The sequence below is a fragment of the Phyllobates terribilis genome, unplaced genomic scaffold, assembly GCF_046119375.1.
Source record: "Phyllobates terribilis strain yellow unplaced genomic scaffold, ASM4611937v1 Scaffold_3__8_contigs__length_932513732, whole genome shotgun sequence".
In the NCBI taxonomy this organism is placed as follows: domain Eukaryota; kingdom Metazoa; phylum Chordata; class Amphibia; order Anura; family Dendrobatidae; genus Phyllobates; species Phyllobates terribilis.
In genome coordinates, this window is record NW_027362763.1 from 75,301,073 (window position 1) to 75,322,782 (window position 21,710).

The following is a 21,710-nucleotide window of genomic DNA, read 5'->3' on the forward strand; positions in this document are numbered from 1 at the left end:
AATGCAAACTTTACATCTATTGGCTCGATTTTAACCTGGTGCTATAGGTAACATTGCTAATCAGTGAACAACATGGCTGCTTATACCAAGAAAGGGGTACCTAATATATGTAATATTCTTCATCAGCACCTAACCATATTCCACTAGTCAAATGTCTCATGCCTTAAAGCCTTATGTAAAAACTTTCACCGGTAATAACCATCATAAATTGTTGGGTTGTAAGTTGAGGTGGCCATGCATTTTAGCTGAAAATTGACCGATGAATAAAAAATCGTTGGTTGAATCATTGGTTCACAAGATGGCTCAATACCGATGAATAAACAATCGTTGGTCAAAATGGTTCACAAGATGGCTCTACACCGATGAACAATCTTTAGTCAAATCATTGTTGCACAAGATGGCTTCCATATCGATGAATAAACAATCGTTGGTCAAATTGGTTCACAAGATGGCTCCATACCGATGAACAAACAATCGTTGGTCAAGTTGGTTCAGAAGATAGCTCCATACCGATAAACAAACAATTGTTGGTTGAATCATTGGTTCACAAGATGGCTCCATGCACACTTTAGATTACAATGGGCAATGGCACTGTTTCATACAGCTACGTTAGAGAACAATTAGGACAACATTCATATGAATGTTCTTATGGTAAGAAATAGTGGGCCAGCTTAAAGAACTATCATTGTTCGCCCAAATGACACATCCACATTTCACCTGTGAAGATTACTGGATGAAAAAATGATTGAATGAATTATTGACTGAATAAGAATGCTCATTGATCATTCGCAGATCAAAACTAACAATTGTTCACTTCATTGATCCAGCCGTTGATAACTACAGTCAAAATTGGTCATTTCCATCAAGTTTGATCTAATGTGTTTGGCCATCTTTAATTAGTTTGCACAATCCATTATCTTACCTGATTACACAATTTCTATTATTCTGCTCTCGATAGGAGAAGCTTTACATTTAGCCCGAGATTTTGGATACACTTGCGAGACAGAGTTTCCGGCAAAGGCTGTGGGAGAACATCTGGCTAGACAACACATGGAACAGAAGGAGCAGACTGCAAGGAAAAAGATGATACTTGCCACAAAGTAAGTACTTGGGGGGGGGGGGGGTGGTAAACTTTAAAAAAAATGTTGCACTCATTTTACAAACTTTTTAGAACTTTCACCTTGTGAACGACAGAGTGATTTTGCTTTTATGACTATAGAAGTAATAGTAGCTTTTTAAAATCTGTTCATGTCTCTTGTAAAAACCCTCTTTCCATGTACTGTGTAAAGCCTCATGGATGTTCATAGAGGGGCTTGTTGCTCAGGAATATCTCCATGATTCTGAGAATCACTGAATTAGAGAAGCTCCTCTGGTAGATCCAGCCTGGATCAGAAATGGTCATGGTCAGAAATGTATGTGACAGGACAGCATGTAATATTACATTTCTTCTACAACTGACTCTGCCAGAAGAAGCTTTCCTTGGGGATTACATCTGATCTCCATGGATTAGAGAAGCCTAAACCACAATGATCAGTCAAGCTTCTATTTTCATGCAAAATTGCCTTTAAAAGACACAAAAAAGCACATTATTATATATGGAGGCACAACCCAAGAAAACTTACTGAATTTCTGTTGTCGATTTACACATGGACCTGATCATGGGATCTCAATTTAGCCAGATGGTTCATTCTCAGCGACCATAAGTGGAAGTTTAGTTCCTATAACTTTCTGTGATGTGTTCCCAGACTTTTTTTTTTATATAAAAATGGTAGTGTCTTGCTAACAATGCCAATATTAGAACCATATATAACTGACATTGATTAGATCATTATTGGGGATGTTGGAAAAGAAACAGTTGGAAGATAACTTAGATCCTTTTCTGTCTTCATCGTCTACATAAACCAACAGGTTTCAATCACACCTCAACACTAAGCTCGAAAAGTCATATTTATTGTATTACACCATCAAGCCATACAACACTTCTCTGCTAAGTGTCTAAGTTCTGCTCATCAAGTGGAATAATATTCTCTCCCTTGGAAAATTATCAGACATTATATGATTCTTCCCCTAGTTCCCATATGGATGGGGGATTCTTTCCTTGATCCAGTGTGCATCTTCCTGTCCTTGGTGATGCCACTTAAAGGGAATCTGTCAGCATGTAATCTGAGAGCAGCATGATGTAGGGGCTGAGACCCTGATTCCAGCATTGTATCACTTGCTGGTGTGCTTGCTGTCATATTGATACAATCACAGTTTTCTCTGTTGCAGATCTAGCAGCTCTCTAAATGCTGAGCTCTGTTTAACCCCGCCCACACCACTGATTGGCAGCTTTCTGTGTACACAGAAAACTGCCAATCAGTGGTGAGGGGCGGGATTACACAAAGGAGTTGACTAGGAGGCACGAAACATCTAGTCCTGTAGTGATAATCTCCCGCTGATAAAACACTGATTTTATTGAAACAACCACACACAGCCCAGTAAGTGACACATCACTGGAATCAGGCTCTCATCATGATGCTCTCAGATTACATAGCAAAAGCCTGCTGATAGATTCCCCTTAATAGAGACAGATTGAGCATTTTTCTGTCCAAAGAAATCCTGTGGAATCTTTCAATGGCATTTTCAGTGTGGTAGCATAATTAAAGGGCATTTATATGATGGTCCTCTCCTTTTGGTCTTAGTGACAGTATCAGTTTATTATTCTCTAGTGATGCAATGTTAATCTCCGGTGTCCAGCACATGATTCCACATTTATAACAGCAATCTTAAAATAGCCTATTACAACTATGAACACCAAGTATCTTAAAGGGGTTGTCCATGCATTAAAAAAAATATGAAATTGTATGAGAAAATAAAGTGATAACTTACCGATCCCACACTGTTCCAGTTTATGGTCCCTCACCAGTCTTTGTATTTTCCGACAACTGATCACTTTCCACCTAGCAGAATAACCACTACAACCAATCAATGGGTGGCTGCACGTGTAGCTGTAGTAGCATTACAAAGGTTGGAAAGTATGGGGGTAGATTAGGGATTAATGGTTTCTCCTTAATAATCCCTAAACTGTTAGCTCGCTAACACCAAACTCATATCCTCCATGCAGAAGGCCCATATGTTGAGAACCATATAGCAAGAACATTGTTGTCAAGTTCCATATTTTGGTTTTAAACCTTGTAATCTCCTAAATTCCTCCTTCTGTTGAAGTAATCCCCGTTGTTTGCTGATCTTACATTGTGATGTGACTGTTTATGTTGATTGTCATTATTTTTATGGACTTTTTTTAGGCAAATCTGCAAAGAATTTCAGGATCTACTCAGTCAAGACAGGTCGCCACTAGGCTCCTCAAGACCAACTCCAATTCTAGACCTCGATATTCAAAGACACTTAACACATTTTAGGTATGTAACTTATTCTGTGACTTTAATGGGTTTGCTATATATCTGCTATTATAAAGTCTGCAGAAATCTGATTACTATATTGTTGTAAAGTATTCTGAGGGCTATCTCAACCTTAAACACATAAAAGAAGGCTTTTTGTCCACTGTGTGTGTAGCCTCAAGTGCAATCGTTCATTTTGATGGACTGATGATTTCAAGAACACTTTGTAATTAAATTTCGTATAAATTTCCTTTGTGCATTTTCATCTCTGGTTCTTTGAAACATACATAGACCTGAACAATTTAAGAAAAATTATAGGATATCTCTACTAGAGATAAGCGAACCTGAATTGTAAAGTTAGAGGTTGTTACCGGACACCTAATGTCCTGTGCTGAACTCCGGACACCTAATGTCCGATGCTGAACTCCAAACACAGACTTCTCCTGGTAGTCCTTTTTACAGTTTGGGTGTCCTGAGAGGAGAGAAAAAGAGAGAGAAGATTTTCCAGCTCCAAAGTTCGGGTCACCATTGATTTCTATGGAGTTCTGGTTCAGGTTCAAATTTGGGTACAGTTCTGGTACCTAAACCAAACTTTGGACTAAAGTTCGGTCGAACCCAATGAAGCCGAACTTCCCCGGGTCCGCTCATCCCTAGTCTCTACTTCTGTCAGCCCAAACTTTTGAAACAAGCATTACGTATACCAAAGCAATCTCATCCAATTTTCATAAGTTTGTGAATTATCATCTACTTTTTTTAATTTAGTTTCGTTTTCTACTTAAATGTGTTACTTCTTCACACTCCCCCCCTATGCGTACTTCAGCGAATGTTCTGAAACTTTTGAAAACGCTATTGACTAGAGATGAGAAAATATTCCCTGTTTTCTGTAAAAAATGTTGAATTGACAGTACTGGAAAGTCTCAAATTGCCCTGAAATACAACCCCTGGCAACAATTATGGAATCAGCGGGCTCGGAGGATGTTCATTCAGTTGTTTAATGTTGTTGAAAAAAAGCAGTTCACAGACATGGCACCAAACTAACGTCATTTCAAATGGCAACTTTAGGGCTTTAAGAAACACTAAAAGAAATCAAGATTAAAAATGTGGTACTCAGTAAGGGTAATTTCTTTCAGACCAAGCAGAGGGGAAAAATTATGGAATCACTCTATTCTGAGGAAAAAATTATGGAATCACCCTGTAAATTTTCATTTCCAAAACTAACACCTGCATCAAATTAGATCTGCTCGTTAGTTTGCATCTAAAAAGGAGTAATCACACCTTGGAGAGCTGTTGCACCAAGTGGACTGGCATGAATCATGGCTCCAACACGAGAGATGTCAATTGAAACAAAGGAGAGGATTATCAAACTCTTAAAAGAAGGTAAATCATCAGGCAATGTTGCAAAAGATGTTGGTTGTTCACAGTCAGCTGTGTCTAACATCTGGACCAAATATAAACAACATGGGAAGGTTGTTAAAGGAAAACATACTGGTAGACCAAGGAAGACATCAAAGTGTCAAGACCAGAAACTTAAAGCAATATGTCTCCAAAACAGGAAATGCACAACAAAACAAATGAGGAACGAATGGGAGGAAACTGGAGTCAATGTCTGTGACCGAACTATAAGAAACCGCCTAGAGGAAATGGGATTTACATACAGAAAAGCTAAACATAAGCCATCATTAACACCTAAACAGAAAAAAACAAGGTTACAATGGGCTAAGGAAAAGCAATTGTGGACTGTGGATGACTGGCTGAAAGTCATATTCAGTGATGAATCGCGAATCTGCATTGGGCAAGGTGATGATACTGGAACTTTTGTTTGGTGCCATTCCAATGAGATTTATAAAGATGACTGCATGAAGAGAACATGCAAATTTCCACAGTCATTGATGATATGGGGCTGCACGTCAGGCACTGGGGAGATGGCTGTCATTACATCTTCAATAAATGCCCAAGTTTACATTGATATTTTGGACAGTTTTCTTATCCCATCAATTGAAAGGATGTTTGGGGATGATGACATCATTTTTCAAGATGATAGTGCATCCTGCCATAGAGCAAAAACCGTGAAAACATTCCTTGAAAGAAGACACATAAGGTCAATGTCATGGCCTGCAAATAGTCCGGATCTCAATCCAATTGAAAGTCTTCGGTGGAAGTTGAAGAAAATGGTCCATGACAAGGCTCCAACCTGCAAAACTGATCTGGCAACAGCAATCAGAGAAAGTTGTAGCCAGATTGATGAAGAGTACTGTTTGTCACTCATTAAGTCCATGCCTCAGAGACTGCAAGCAGTTATTAAAGCCAGAGGTGGTGCAACAAAATACTAGTGATGTATTGGAGTTTTCTTCTGTGTGTTTGTTTTTCATGATTCCATAATATTTTCCTTAGAAATGAGTGATTCCATAATTTTTTCCCTCTGCTTGGTCTGAAAAAAATTACCCTTACTGAGTACCACATTTTTTATCTTGATTTCTTTTAGTGTTTCTTAAAGCCCTAAAGTTGCCATTTGAAATGACTTTAGTTTTGTGCCATGTCTGTGATCTGCTTTTTTTCAACAACATTAAACAGCTGAATGAACATCCTCCGAGAACGGTGATTCCATAATTTTTGCCAGGGGTTGTATGTGTGTAACACTCTGAGGTCTCCTAGGACAGTATCCAACCCTTTTCAAGCTCTTTAGTGCAAGCACAGCCTTAATAATGTCAAAGTGACCTCAGCATATATGGCTATCGGTAAGCAGGTAGTAACTGGTGATAATAACCAACAGCCTGTGCTCACACACAAATGGTTTTCACTGATGTGCTATCACACACTATCTGTACAGTTGGTTCAGTGTTTTATGGCTTTTTTTCCTTACCTCTATGGTCAAACAGTGTCACTCTCCAGAGTCACTACAAAATGGCTGCTGGCTTCCCTGCCTCTGCTTTTTTACAGGCTATGATAGTCTCTCCTTATTGGCTGACCTATAACATGTGACATGATAGATGAAAATTATAACCTGGCCATGATCCTTCTGTGGCTGCTACAATTTTCTGCAATGTGTACAATGGTGTCGGACATTTTAGTCAATTCGCACAAAGCAAATCAAAAGTTGTTCAAATTTTTCAGATTCATTGATTTCCTAAAAATTTTACACAAATTTTATTTTCATCAAATCGATTTTCTCATCTCTACTGTTGTCATCTCTGGTTATATCTAGTCTGCAAACCTGGAATTGGACATATTTGTAATATTTGTTTTTTTAGGTTGATTTTTACTAATTTCACTTTGTTAAATTAAAAAAAAAAAATTGTTCAACATTGAAAAAAAATGAGTGTCTGATTCTGATATTTCCAGACATTCCCATGTTAGTTGATTATATGTATATCTAGAATCAAATTGGCTCAATTCCCCATAGGTTCTCGCTACTAATACCTTTGTAACACATGGAACTTAAAATAGTCTAATCGTGTATGAAAAACAAGATTCATACCTAAACCAATCAGACCATCTATAGTAGGACAGTTTTGTTTAGGGGTTTTACCAAGAAAACACAATGATGTCCAATTCTTGCGATCAGTTGGAATTAGCAAGATAAAAGGGATTGTCCGGGCACAAAATATTGACGACCCCAACTGATCTGATATTGATAACCTATCTTATGGAAATAGGTTATCAATAGCAGAAAACTGTTAGTACAGTGAATAATCCATAGCCTAACTACTCATACAGTAAAGAATTCACTGTCTCACTGCTCATACAGTAAAGAATCCATAGTCTTACTGCTCATACAGTGAAAAATTCATAGTCTCACTACTCATACAGTAAAGAATCCATAGTCTCACAGCTCGTACAGCAAAGAATCCATGGTATCACTGCTCGTACAGTAAAGAATCCATAGTCTCACTGCTCATACAGTGAAGAATTCATAGTCTCACTGCTCATACAGTAAAGAATCCATAGTCTCTCTGCTCATACAGTAAAGAATCCATAGTCTCACTGCTCATACAGTAAAGAATCCATAGTCTCACTGCTTGTACAGTAAAGAATCCATAGTCTCACTGCTTGTACAGTAAAGAATCCATAGTCTCAGTGCTCATACAATAAAGAATCCATAGTCTCACTGCTTGTACAGTAAAGAATCCATAGTCTCACTGCTCATACAGTGAAGAATTCATAGTCTCACTGCTCATACAGTAAAGAATCCATAGTGTCACTGCTCGTACATTGAAGAATTCATAGTCTCACTGCTCATACAGTAAAGAATCCATAGTCTCTCTGCTCATAGAGTAAAGAATCCATAGTCTCACTGCTCATACAGTAAAGAATCCATAGGCTCACTGCTTGTACAGTAAAGAATCCATAGTCTCACTGCTTGTACAGTAAAGAATCCATAGTCTCAGTGCTCATACAATAAAGAATCCATAGTCTCACTGCTTGTACAGTAAAGAACCCATAGTCTCACTGCTTGTACAGTAAAGAATCCATAGTCTCAGTGCTCATACAATAAAGAATCCATAGTTTCACTGCTTGTACAGTAAAGAATCCATAGTCTCACTGCTCATACAGTAAAGAATCCATAGTCTCAGTGCTCATACAATAAAGAATCCATAGTCTCACTGCTTGTACAGTAAAGAATCCATACTCTCATTGCTTGTACAGTAAAGAATCCATAGTCTCACTGCTCATACAGTGAAGAATTCATAGTCTCACTGCTCATACAGTGAAAAATTCATAGTCTCACTGCTCATACAGCAAAGAATCCATGGTATCACTGCTCGTACAGTAAAGAATCCATAGTCTCACTGCTCATACAGTGAAGAATTCATAGTCTCACTGCTCATAGAGTAAAGAATCCATAGTGTCACTGCTCGTACATTGAAGAATTCATAGTCTCACTGCTCATACAGTAAAGAATCCATAGTCTCTCTGCTCATAGAGTAAAGAATCCATAGTCTCACTGCTCATACAGTAAAGAATCCATAGTCTCACTGCTTGTACAGTAAAGAATCCATAGTCTCACTGCTTGTACAGTAAAGAATCCATAGTCTCAGTGCTCATACAATAAAGAATCCATAGTCTCACTGCTTGTACAGTAAAGAACCCATAGTCTCACTGCTTGTGCAGTAAAGAATCCATAGTCTCAGTGCTCATACAATAAAGAATCCATAGTCTCACTGCTTGTACAGTAAAGAATCCATAGTCTCACTGCTCATACAGTAAAGAATCCATAGTCTCAGTGCTCATACAATAAAGAATCCATAGTCTCACTGCTTGTACAGTAAAGAATCCATAGTCTCACTGCTTGTACAGTAAAGAATCCATAGTCTCAGTGCTCATTCAATAAAGAATCCATAGTCTTGCTGCTCATACTGTAAAGAATACATGGTCTGACTGCTCATACAGTGAAGAATTCATAGTCTCACTGCTCATACAGTAAAGAATCCATAGTCTCTCTGCTCATAGAGTAAAGAATCCATAGTCTCACTGCTCATACAGTAAAGAATCCATAGTCTCACTGCTTGTACAGTAAAGAATCCATAGTCTCACTGCTTGTACAGTAAAGAATCCATAGTCTCAGTGCTCATACAATAAAGAATCCATAGTCTCACTGCTTGTACAGTAAAGAACCCATAGTCTCACTGCTTGTACAGTAAAGAATCCATAGTCTCAGTGCTCATACAATAAAGAATCCATAGTTTCACTGCTTGTACAGTAAAGAATCCATAGTCTCACTGCTCATACAGTAAAGAATCCATAGTCTCAGTGCTCATACAATAAAGAATCCATAGTCTCACTGCTTGTACAGTAAAGAATCCATCGTCTCACTGCTTGTACAGTAAAGAATCCATAGTCTCAGTGCTCATACAATAAAGAATCCATAGTCTTGCTGCTCATACTGTAAAGAATACATGGTCTGACTGCTCATGCAGTGAAGAATTCATAGTCTCACTGCTCATACAGGAAAGAATCCATGGTATCACTGCTCGTACAGTAAAGAATCCCTAGTCTCACAACTCATACAGCATAGAATCCATGGTCTTACTGCTTGTACAGTAAAAAAATCCATCATACAATAAAGAATCCATTGCCTCACTACTTGTACAGAAAAGAATCCAGAGTTTCACTGTTTGTACAGAGAACAGTCCATTTCCATAGCCTCAAGGTTTTTACAGTAAAGAATCCATAGTTTCACTGCTCTTACAATAAAACAAATCACTGTCTATGATGATGAGTGAACTTTCTTTGATTTAGACGTAGAGATCATCAATAATTTATGCCCAGACAACCACTTTAAAGAGCTGTGGCATTGTTGTGAGCATTATGGACCCGTGGATAGAGTGACTGTGGCCTTGTACTGCAGCTCAACACCAAACATAAAGCCCCAGAGTCAATTCATTGTGCCAATCAATGGCAATCACATCATCATTGATCTAAAAGATAAACCATCACTTCTTTCCCTAGAAAATGCCTTAAAATAGAGACTAGGGATGAGCGGACCCATGGAAGTTCATGTTCTGGTACCCAACCTGAACTTTATTCCAAAGTTCTGGTCGGATAACAGAACTGTACCAGAACTTGAACCAGAACCCGAACCCTACTGAAAACTTGAAAACAATGGGGACTCAGGCTTTTGAACTGGAAAATTCTCTCTCTCTCTCTGCAACGGACTTCCCCCAGAACTCCGAACATTGCAACGGACTTCCCCCGGAACTCCGACCATTGCAATTGACTTTCCCCGGAACTCCAAACATTGGAATGGACTTCCCCCGGAACTCCAAACATTGCAACGGACCTCCAACGGAACTCCGACCATTGCAACGGACTTCCCCCGGAACTCCAAACATTGGAATGGACTTCCCCTGGAACTCCAAACATTGCAATGGACTTCCCCCGGAACTCCAAACAATGTAACGGACTTCCCCCTGAACTCCAAACATTGGAATGGACTTCCCCCGGATCTCCAAACATTGCAATGGATTTCCCCTGGAACTCCAAACATTGGAATGGACTTCCCCCGGAACTCCAAACATTGCAATGGACTTCCCCCGGAACTCCAAACAATGTAACGGACTTCCCCCTGAACTCCAAACATTGGAATGGACTTCCCCCGGAACTCCAAACATTGCAATGGACTTCCCCCGGAGCTCCAAACAATGTAACGGACTTCCCCCTGAACTCCAAACATTGGAATGGACTTCCCCCGGAACTCCAAACATTGCAACGGACTTCCAACGGAACTCCGACCATTGCAACGGACTTCCCCCGGAACTCCAAACATTGGAATGGACTTCCCCTGGAACTCCAAACATTGCAATGGACTTCCCCCGGAACTCCAAACAATGTAACGGACTTCCCCCTGAACTCCAAACATTGGAATGGACTTCCCCCGGAACTCCAAACATTGCAATGGACTTCCCCCGGAACTCCAAACAATGTAACGGACTTCCCCCTGAACTCCAAACATTGGAATGGACTTCCCCCGGAACTCCAAACATTGCAATGGACTTCCCCCGGAGCTCCAAACAATGTAACGGACTTCCCCCTGAACTCCAAACATTGGAATGGACTTCCCCCGGAACTCCAAACATTGCAATGGATTTCCCCCCGAACTCTAAACATTGGAATGGACTTCCCCTGGAACTCCGAACATTGCAACGTCGAGTTCGGCATTTAGCACCGGACACTAACTGTCCGATACGGACACCGAACTTTTACGTTCGGATCCACTCATCCCTAATAGAGACACAAAATAAGAAACCATCCAACAAATTCAGCACAGTTATAAAAATTAACTAAAACTACGTGAAAACGCTGAAAATGTAAAAGAAATACGTTTCAAAGATATTCTGCCTAACATTTGCTATTAAGCTTATTTTGATAACTTCCCTTTAAGTATTAGAACACATTGGCTGAGGTTTACATTAAAATGGACAAAATAATGTATTGGAAAATATTAAGCCTGCAAATAAAAGTGGAAAAAATGTGAAAAATTAACATTAAAGATTCTAACACAGAGCCACATTTACAGAAATAACCTGGACCGCCTCTGTGGTTATGTAGGACAAAGGCTCTGATAAGTAATTCATTGTCTGGATGTATCCTTCACAGTAATCCATGTTCTGATTGAAACTTCTCAAGGTAAAAATTACCATTCTGATGCCCAGGGGTTGCATGATTAGACAAGAACATTCCAGCTTCATCCAGTCAACATTTCAGAATTTTCTATTCAGAGTAATGCAGTGCACCAATACCATTTTCAATTATACTGGAAAGTTCTTTTCATTTTTTTTAAAAAAAGAAAAATTACAGCTGGTATAAAAATAAAAAACATAATAAAAAAATAAAACATAAATAAATGAAAATAAAATATTTTGCATACAATGAGATTTTACTTGTAATAGTCCTTCTGATAGAATTACAGAATGTTCTTGTGAAAAAAATAGATTTTGCTGCAATCTCATGTTGTGATTTCAAGGCTATTTCTTTTTTTTTGTTTGTTTTACATTTGTATATAAACCACTGATTTGTATTTATCCCGTTTGTGTGATTTTTCTTTTTTTTTTTATATATGTTTTAGCTTGATCACTCACGGTTTCGGGACTCCGGCAATTTGTGCGGCTCTTAGCACCTTCCAAACCGTTCTAAGCGAGATGCTCAATTATTTGGAGAAACACACGACAAATAAATCTGGGGGAGTATCAGAAAGCAGCCAAGGAAATAGCAACTCAGAAAAGGGGCCCCTGAGGAAATCATCAGACGTTATGGTAAAAGACGCCAAGACTGAAAAGACGGACTAGCCGGACACATCACCTTCCGAGTTTTTGCTGCTGACTATTTTTTTTCTTAATAGTCTTAAAACTCCTTAGGTTGGACAATTTACAAGGGACCAAATTCACTAACTTCTGAACATTGTAAATTCTGTGAATTTTTTCACCTTTTTAGTTAATTTATAAATTCTCCCCCCAAAAAAATAACTATATATAATGAACCAACAAACTACAAAATAAGGAAAATGTTTTTTTTTTCGCTTTGTTTTTTTGGGATTTTTTTCACATTTTGCTTTTATTCAAAGTGATCTGTTTTTGGTATGAAAATAAAAGCTTCAAAGCACCATATTGAGATGACTTATAGAGGATAATAAAATTGAAAGCAATTAACTTTTACTATGTTTTATGTGTATTGTGTTGTGTTAAAAAAAAACGTTATAATTTGTAAAGATGTTCGGCAATTTGCTCATCGGGGGGAACGCTTTCATTCAATTTGAAGAAAGTGTTTTCTATCTTAAAGTTTTAAAGATTTATAATAATTTTTGTTACATCATTTTGCAATTTCTCATAATAAAAAAAAAATGGAATCTAAAGGGAAACTCCAAAAGATGGTGCCAAGAGAGACTAGGCAGCTAATAAGCCTCTCCGGTAATGCTCACTCACTTTTTTAGACTTCTAGTGGGAAACATGGTAGCCTACATCACATCATAATGACTTGGTCATCTCAGTACATTGGTGTCCTCATTACCTTAGTTCTGTATTGTCCACATGAGTCTAATTAAGAAACTTTTTATCCCCTTCACGTCATATGTCGTTTCCAGGCTTGGACTGGCCCACAGGAGAATAGGAGAATCCTCCGGTGGGCCACCACTTTCTTATATGAGCATTACTTAGCACAATATGCTTGAATCACTATGTACAGAAAAAGGCAGCATCTTATTCATGTAACAATCTTCCCAGCTCATTGTTATATACATTTGTGATTGAGGATAATGTCACATGTAACTGAAAAGTGGGGCCCTGAAGTTGGTTACTGGTGGCACCCTGGCACCCCAGTCCAACGCTGGTCATGTCCCTGCCTGTGATGTGGCTCACACACTGAGCTATGTATAGCACAAGCGATTGGACGATCACAGCTTCAAGTCCCCTGAGGGGACTGTTAAATTCAGTAAAAAGTTAAAAAAACATTTTAAAAATATATAAAGAAAAAAAGAAAAAAAGGAAAGTTCAAATCATCCCCCTTTTGTCCCATTAAAAGTAAAACAATTAAAAAAAAACTGATGTTAGGTGTAAGAATACGTATCTGGGCCCTGGGCCTACTGGACGAGATATGTATTATTACGCCTTGGCGATCGGGCCCACACACAGACTGTGTGGGCACGATCGCCACCGGGTGTCTGCTGATTCTCACAACTGACAACCGGTGCTATGTGCAAGAAGCGTTGCCGCACCGTTCCCAGCACATTAACCCCCGAAATGCTGCAATCAAAATCGATCGCAGCATTCCGGGAGCCAGGGGAGGTAAGGGCTACCTACTTACTTCCTCTCCGGCGTCCGGCGCTGTCTGTGCCGGGTCCCGGTAGTTGTCATGGTGACCAGATGTCATCATGACGACAACCGGGTCACCAGGCATCAGCAAATTACTTTGATCATGCGCAATGCAGGATCAAAGTAACTTGTGCCTGTGCAGGGGTTGACAGGCTGCATAGCACAGGGACGCTGCTACGTCTCTATGCTATGCAAGTGATCAGCCTGCAAAAAATGAAAGTCCCAGAGTGGGACAAAGTGTAAAAGTTAAAAAAGTGTCAGAAAGTGAAAAGCTGTAAAAATATTTTTTAAAAAACTGAAAAAATAATCCAAAAAAATATTTATATATACTGTACCCATAAATAAATATTATTATGAAAAAAAAAACAATAAAAGTACACATATTTGGTATCGCCACGTCCGGAACGACCTGACCTATAAAACTGTCCCTCTAGTTAACCTTTTTAGTGAACACGGTAAAAAAAAAAATGAAGCATAAAACGGTGCTTTATCATAATACCGCCAAACAAAAAATGGAATAAAACACGATCAAAAAGACGAATGAAAATAAAAATGGTACCGCTGAAAACATCATCTTGTCCCACAGAAAACAAGCTGCCATACAGCTCCATCAGTCAAAAAAGTGATAAAAAAAAATATTTTTATACAAAATAGTTTTTATTGTGTAAAAGCGGCAAAACATAAATAAACCATATAAATTTGGTACCACTGTAAACGTACTGACCCGAAGAATAAAGCTACTTTATCAATTTTACCACACGTGGAACGGCATAAAAAAAATTTAAAAAAAATTCTGAATTGTTGGGTTTTGTTTATTCTGCCTCCCAAAAATCAGAATAGAAAGCAATCAAAAAATGTCACATGCCTGAAAATGGTATCAATAAAAAGGTCAACTTGTCCCACAAAAAACAAGCCCTTATATGACTCTGTTGGCAGTAATATGGAAAAATGATTGCAAAAACTAGTCTTTGCAAAAGTACCCGATGCAAACTCAAGTAGCGAGCACTTGCGCTCAAGACTAATGATGACTTATTCAATATGATGACCTAATGTTATCAAATTCTGTGTCATACCTCTGGGTTCAACACTATACCCCTTGATAAAATCTTTGAGGGGTCTAGTTTCCAAAATGGTGTCACTTGTGGGGGGTTACCATTGTTTAGGTGCATCAGGGGCTCCCCAAACGCAACATGGCATCCACTAATTTTTCAAGCAAATGTTACATTCAAAAAGTCAAATGGCGCTCCTTCCCTTCCGAACCCTGCCGTGTGCCCAAACAGTATTTTTTCCCCACATATGGGGTATTGGCTTACTCAAGAGAAATTGCACAACAAATTGCATGGTGCAATTTCTCCTGTTACTCTTATGAAAATGCAAAAATGGAGGCTGAAAAACATTTTTGTGGGAAAAATGTGAAAATTTTATTTTTACGACTCAATGTTATTAACTTCTGTGAAGCACCTGGGGGTTCAAGGTGCTCACCACACATCAAGAAAAGTTCCCTGAGGGGTCTAGTTTCCAAAATGGTGTCACTTGTGGGCGGTTTCCACTGTTTAGGCACATCAGGGGCTCCCCAAACGCAACATGGCGTCCGCTGATTATTCAAGCAAATTTTACATTCAAAAAGTCAAATGGCACTCCTTCTCTTCCGAACCCTGTCGTGCACCCAAACAGTGGTTTTCTCCCACATATGGGGTATTGGCTTACTGAGGAGAAATTGCATAACACATTTTGGGGTCCATTTTTTCTTGTTACCCTTGCAAAAATAAAAAAATTGGGGTCTAAAATAAAATTTTTGAGAAAATTTAATTCCAAAAATTCCTGTGAAGCACCTGAAGGGTTAATAAACTTCTTGAATGTGGTTTGAGCACATTGAGGGGTGCAGTTTTTAGAATGGTGGCACTTTTGGGTATTTTCTGTCATAAAGACCCCTCAAAGTCACTTCAAATGTGATGTGGTGCCTAAAAAAATGGTTTTGTAAATTTTGTTGGAAAAATGAGAAATCGCTGGTCAACTTTTAACCCTTATAACTTCCTAACAACAAAAAAATTTTGGTTCCAAAATTGTGCTGATGTAAAGTAGACATATGGGAAATGTTATTTATTAACTATTTTATGTGACATATCTCTCTTATTTAAGGGCATGAAAATTCAAATTTTGAAAATTGCGAAATTTTCCAAATTTTTCCAAATTTCCGATTTTTTCACAAATAAATGTAAGTCATATCGAATAAATTTTACCACTATCATGAAGTACAATATATCACGAAAAAACAATCTCAGAATCAGTGGGATCTGTTGAAGCGTTCCAGAGTTTTTACCTCATAAAGTGACAGTGGACAGAATTGTAAAAATTGGCCTGGTCAGTAACGTGCAAACCAACCTCGGGGGTAAAGGAGTTAGGCTATGTGCCCACGATACAGAAATGCTGCATATTTTTTACGCTTCTCCCTGGCAGGAAAAACGCATGCGGATTTTACATGCGTTTTTCCCACCAGGTAGAAGCGTTTGTCAAGCGTTCTTCACTTGCATTTCCGCATGCGGGTTATCAAGCACTTTCCAAGCGATTTTAGCATCACTTGGAAAAGTGCTTGACAACTTGGTCCCAATATATAAATCCATGCAACTGGCATGGATTTATAGTAATGTGACCAAGTTAGTTAAAAAAAAAAAATAAGAATGGTAAAAAATAAAAAATAAAGATTATACTCACCTTCCGATGTCCTCCCGGTGTTATCTCCACCGCGTCCGGTGTCTTGCATTGCTCGCGGTGGTGTGAAGGACCTGCGGTGATGTCATTTAGTCATGTGTCAGGTCACATGACTCAATGACGTCATGGCAGGTCCTTCACAACAGCGCGAGCAATGCAAGACACCGAAAGGAGCAGACAAAACACCGGGAGGACATCGGAAGGTGAGTATAATCTTTATTTTTTATTTTAAATTCTTTTTTTTACAGTTTCTATGGTACCTGGGTCTGGATGAGAGTCTCTTCTCCTCCAGACCTGGGTACCATCCGCACATTGAACCGTGTGATATCCGCTAGTGCACATGTAGTGATGCGGATGTCATGCGGTCCAATGCAAGTCAATGGTGGCGATTACGCTGCGTGTCCACAAAATTAATGGACATGCTGCGGATTTTTGAGCGCAGCATAAATGCTGCGGAAAAATCTGCAGCATGGGCATTGACATTGCGGCTTGTCATTGAGGACCATGGGGGGTGGATTACCAAGCGTTTCCCAAGCGTTTACGCTGCGGAAATTCCGTAGCATAAACGCTTGGAAAATGCTTCGTGGGCACACAGCCTTAATGGTTAGACTTATCAAGCAATTATCTCTATTGTACAATACATACATGAAGGGGTTTTCTCCTACTTTAAAACTTATTGTCTATGGGCTCAGGGTGGGGAAATACAAGTAAAAAACCTGCACTCACCTCTGGTCCAGAGTAACTCCCCCGCACTGACTTCCATATCCCCGGCCAGCCACCAGGGAGAAACAAGTGCAGAGGAGTGATGCCGGCCCAAGAGGTGAGTATAGGTTTTTATTTTTAATTCACCACCCCAAGCTCATACACAATAAGCTTCAAAGTCATCTTTGTGTTATTACAATAGCATTTATATTTTATAGTAAAAATACTTGTTTGTTAGGTCTGGTCATTAAAGGGGTTGTCCATGGTCTACCCCCAGAATTGGTCATCAATATCAGATCGGCTGTTTGCATCTCCAGCAGCGACTGGATGTACACAGTGTACAGACAGGAACAAAATAGCTACATACACCATGTAGTGGCCAATATTGGGTTCTGCAACTCAACTTTGTTTTTTTTCCTTTTTTTAACGGCCATGGCGACTTGATGGATGAACAATCTGTAGGAAGATCGATCTTGTGCATGCCTAGATAGGTCCACTAGGGTCTTCTCTGCCATTGTCTTGATTGTATCAAGCCATTAGGTTGCTGGTCTTCCTCTTCGCCTTGTTTCTTCTATTCTTCCAATCATGATTTCCTTCCCCGGTGACAGCTCTCTTCATAACTTGTAGCCCAACTCCTTTTCCATATGTGATTAATAAAACTTAAGTAATAGGAGCTTTAATAAGTATTAAAGTCAGGTGAAAACTCCTTTAATGCACACACTGAAACATCAGAGGTAACCATTTACACTTACTAATTGAATAGTAAAGTATCCCAACAGTCCTAGTAGAAGCTCCGCTGGTGCAGTTGTTGGTGAACTGTTAGTTTAGTCTCTGACTGAAGTTAAAGGAAAATTGTAAAGATTACAATGCAATATAAGAAAGTGGTCAGCCAAATGCTTATTTTGAGTCATTTTCAATGAAGAGAGCCACTATCAGACAGCTCTGGCAGCAAATTATCTCCTCGGAGAGCAAAAGGATTGAGGATTTGAGCTTATACTGCTCCATCGTTTTCTCCTCAATATCATCTGTCGAGTGAGAGTTTGGCCCTCGACAGATGATGATGGCTTTGGCCATCTCTCTCTCCTCGACAGATGACCAAAGCCCTCGTACACTTTGGATGGTTGGTCGATGGCACCAAAATCGGTGGGTTGGTCAACTTTAATCTAACTTGTTTGGTGGGGCTTTAGTAATTGATACCAGACTAATAGTTTTAATGGGTTGGAATTAGAATCGACTAGGTTTGTGATCTCAATTTCGTCAGTTAAATCGCAAAAGACACTTGGCACTCATTCAATGTGTTCAACAGGATTATTTTATTAGATATAGAATATCCAGAAAAGAACAAAGGCGTTTCGGTCAACACAAGACCTTCATCAGTCATCTGGATCGTGGGAGACTGCGTGCTATAGCGCTTGGTGAACGTCTGTGGTGTTCACCGCTTAGACACTAAGCACTCTTTCGAATCTCAATATCGGACTGTTCCTTGGAGATGGCTTTCTCTCAGTGATCCCTTAGTTCCTGTCCCACGATGGGTTTCAAAATGAGCATCTTTTGCCTCAGTCTGAAGATCTTTCTCCATGGCCTCCCACCAATCATCTTCTAATGTTCTTTTGATGTAACTTCTTTTAATGCATGTGTGCTCTTGAAGTTGCTGGGATTAGTAGTTTGACTTGCAGCTAATATCGCTTTTACTTCCCCAAAGCTGAGTTACACTAGAAACTAGATGAGCAAATTAGTTTGCAGGAGACTTCTGTGGCCATCGGCTTGGAGCCACCTACTTGCCAGATATTCTTTTGATTAGCCGGATTGGCGCAATGTCATCCTTGTGGTGTAACAAACAAGAAATGTATTTCAGACATAGAGCCGATGCATGGAACTTCTAAAGTTATCGCTCATGAGAGCATCGGCTGTAAACACGCCCCCGGCTCTTTGATTGACAGCTCACTCTGCAGCACATCTGTGCAGACGTCAGTAAGCATGGGTAGGTGGGGGCCCTTTTTATATAATTTGCACTGGGGAATCAGGAGTGTCACACTTCTATAGAGATAATCCTGATAGTGCAGCCTTCTGACTCATTTCTATAGATGTTCTGATCTTTTAGTTGCCCCAATTTCAAAAAGCTTGCGATGGGATTAATCCTCCTGAAACATAATGCATCAGGGTTTAAACGTTCATGCTGATGTTGTATTAATTCTTCCTCTATACATAAACTCACTGTTAGTAATACATCTGTTGCTAGACATATCGGTAACTAGCAAGCGCAGTACCTCTCTAATTTCATGGGTATATACAGGATGGGGCTGGATGTAGTGGACACGTTACAGAATAATCAAGCTGTTTGCTCTTCATTCAGTTAAGCAGAAAAATTTCAGCTAACCAAGGTTATATATATGGGACTCTATCCAAAGGTTCACTATACAAGAAATAAGAGATGAGGCATTTGTTAAATACCAACAATGTAGCTAATGATAGTCAATAGGGGGTTGAGGACGTAATGGACAGGGAACATAAAGTGCAAATGCCCTATTAAAGTGCCAGTGCCAGCAGCATATGGTTATTGCGCCGATATTTCTATATAGCCATGATAAAGAAGTTGGTAAAAAATGCCAGATCAAATGCTGTTTTATCAAAAATAAGTTAATCTGAGTAGACTATATGAAAGGCAAGTGCCTACAGTAAAGATTTCGCAACTATATGCCCAGCACTGAGCGTCGCAGTCATACTGTAGCGGTCTGATTGGACATAGCTACTATTTAAGGAGCCGGTTAAGCACTAGTAGTTAATGCCCCCTGGAAGAAGCATGGTGAAACGGCATCGTTGGGGTGCAGCAACAGGACCACTGGGTCACTTTCTCCTTCCTCTGGTTGTAAGTAACAGTTGTGTGATTGAGCTGCTGACACCTTCACACTATGTTCTGACACTATTTATGAGACACTAGGACTCTAACTCCGTAGTGAAGAAGATAGACAGGTTTACGAAAATAAACTCACATTTACTAGGTTTGGAACAAATGTACAATGGGAATCAGGAATAAGGCTTAAGTTTTTTCATCTGTAAAGTATGACAGAGGTTCTCACTTGACGGTTGTGGACAGTGGCACATTACTGGTGTAGAATGTTGCAAACTAACAACAGGCTCCATCTTCCCAATACAGGGACACACGGGTCGATGTGTTGCGCTGTGATCACTGTACTCAATGCCATACACCGTGGACTACCGAAGGGAAGTCTCCCAGCTACCAAACCTTAAGGACATGCCCCAGCCTGGCTAATTCGTATTTCTTCACAAAGACCTCCAGGTCTGGTTAACACTGAGATTTGCTTAAGATTCACTTTCACTAGGTGCCCCAACTTGCCTGCTATGAGGACACTGCCGCCACTGTTACTTGAATTCTGAAAACGTGCTACCATGCAGGTCTGCTATTTGCTCACACCCAATTATAGCCAGAACCAGAGGTCGTGACTGGGCCAGTGTGGGTGGGGGCCCGCCAATATGAGCAAAAACTTCAAATGGATGTGTGTCCTCGGACGTACAACCAGTTGAAGGGTATTGCACCACACAGACCCATCAGGTCCATGCACAACAATACACGATGCCAGCCAGAGGCCAGTAGCTGACGTCGAAGTGCACGTGACTTGGGGCGCATAGCAGTGACATCACGTGCTCCCATCGCTTGCAAACTGAAGTCAGCTGCCAGCTTCAGAAGAGGACGCTGCATGGCAGGGGAGCGGATGGGAGGTGAGTATTATTTTTTTTAAAATCAGTGAGTGCACAGTGGCCATACATGGAGGACTATGGGCTGTGCATTATAATGTATAGAGGACTATGGGCTGTGCATTATACAATATATAAAGGATATGGGCTGTGTATTATACTAATATGGAGAACTATAGTGCTGTGCCTTATATATGGAGGATTATGGGCTGTGCATTATACTATATGGGGGACTATGGGGAGTGCATTATACTTCTGCTATGGTGCCCCTTGTCTTCTATGTATGCCCCTGGTGAGTATAATGGTTTATTTTTTCTGTACATTAAAGAACAGTGGCAGAACAGGAGCTATAGACATATACCAGGATGAGAGATATATATCAGCATAGGGCACAGGATAAGGGACATATTACCAGGATGGGGGATATACTCGTATATATCAGGATGGGGCCCAGGATAAAGGACATATGCCAGGATGGGATATAAGTATATATACCAGGATGGGGCAAGGCTGAGGGATACAGTAGGTACAGAAAATATTCAGACCCCTTTAAATTTTTCACTCTTTGTTTCATTGCAGCCATTTGGTAAATTCTAAAACGTTCATTTTTTTCTCGTTAAAGTACTCTCTGCACCCCATCTTGACTGAAAAAAACAGAAATATAGAAATTTTTGCAAATTTATTAAAAAAGAAAAACTGAAATATCACATGGTCATAAGTATTCAGACCCTTTGCTCAGTATTGAGTAGAAGCCCCCTTTAGAGCTAGTACAGCCATGAATCTTCTTGGGAATGATGCAACAAGTTTTTCACACCTGGATTTGGGGATCCTCTGCCATTCTTCCTTTCAGATCCTCTCCAGTTCCGTCAGGTTGGATGGTCAATGTTGGTGGACAGCCATTTTCAGG

The 21,710-nt window shown here is 39.7% G+C and overlaps 1 protein-coding gene across 2 annotated transcripts in view; it reads left to right on the forward strand.

Moving 5' to 3' along the window:
* Window positions 1–12,506, forward strand: part of TFAP2D (transcription factor AP-2 delta) — a 61,041-nt gene extending 48,535 nt beyond the window's left edge. For both annotated transcript variants that reach the window (XM_073672944.1, XM_073672945.1), the window contains exons 6-8: window positions 959–1,100; window positions 3,285–3,398; window positions 11,941–12,506. In XM_073672944.1, coding sequence (XP_073529045.1) covers window positions 959–1,100; window positions 3,285–3,398; window positions 11,941–12,160 — 476 coding nt within the window. In that variant the 3' untranslated portion in view covers window positions 12,161–12,506. The remainder of the gene's footprint in view (window positions 1–958; window positions 1,101–3,284; window positions 3,399–11,940) is intronic.
* The last annotated feature ends 9,204 nt before the right edge of the window (window positions 12,507–21,710 follow it).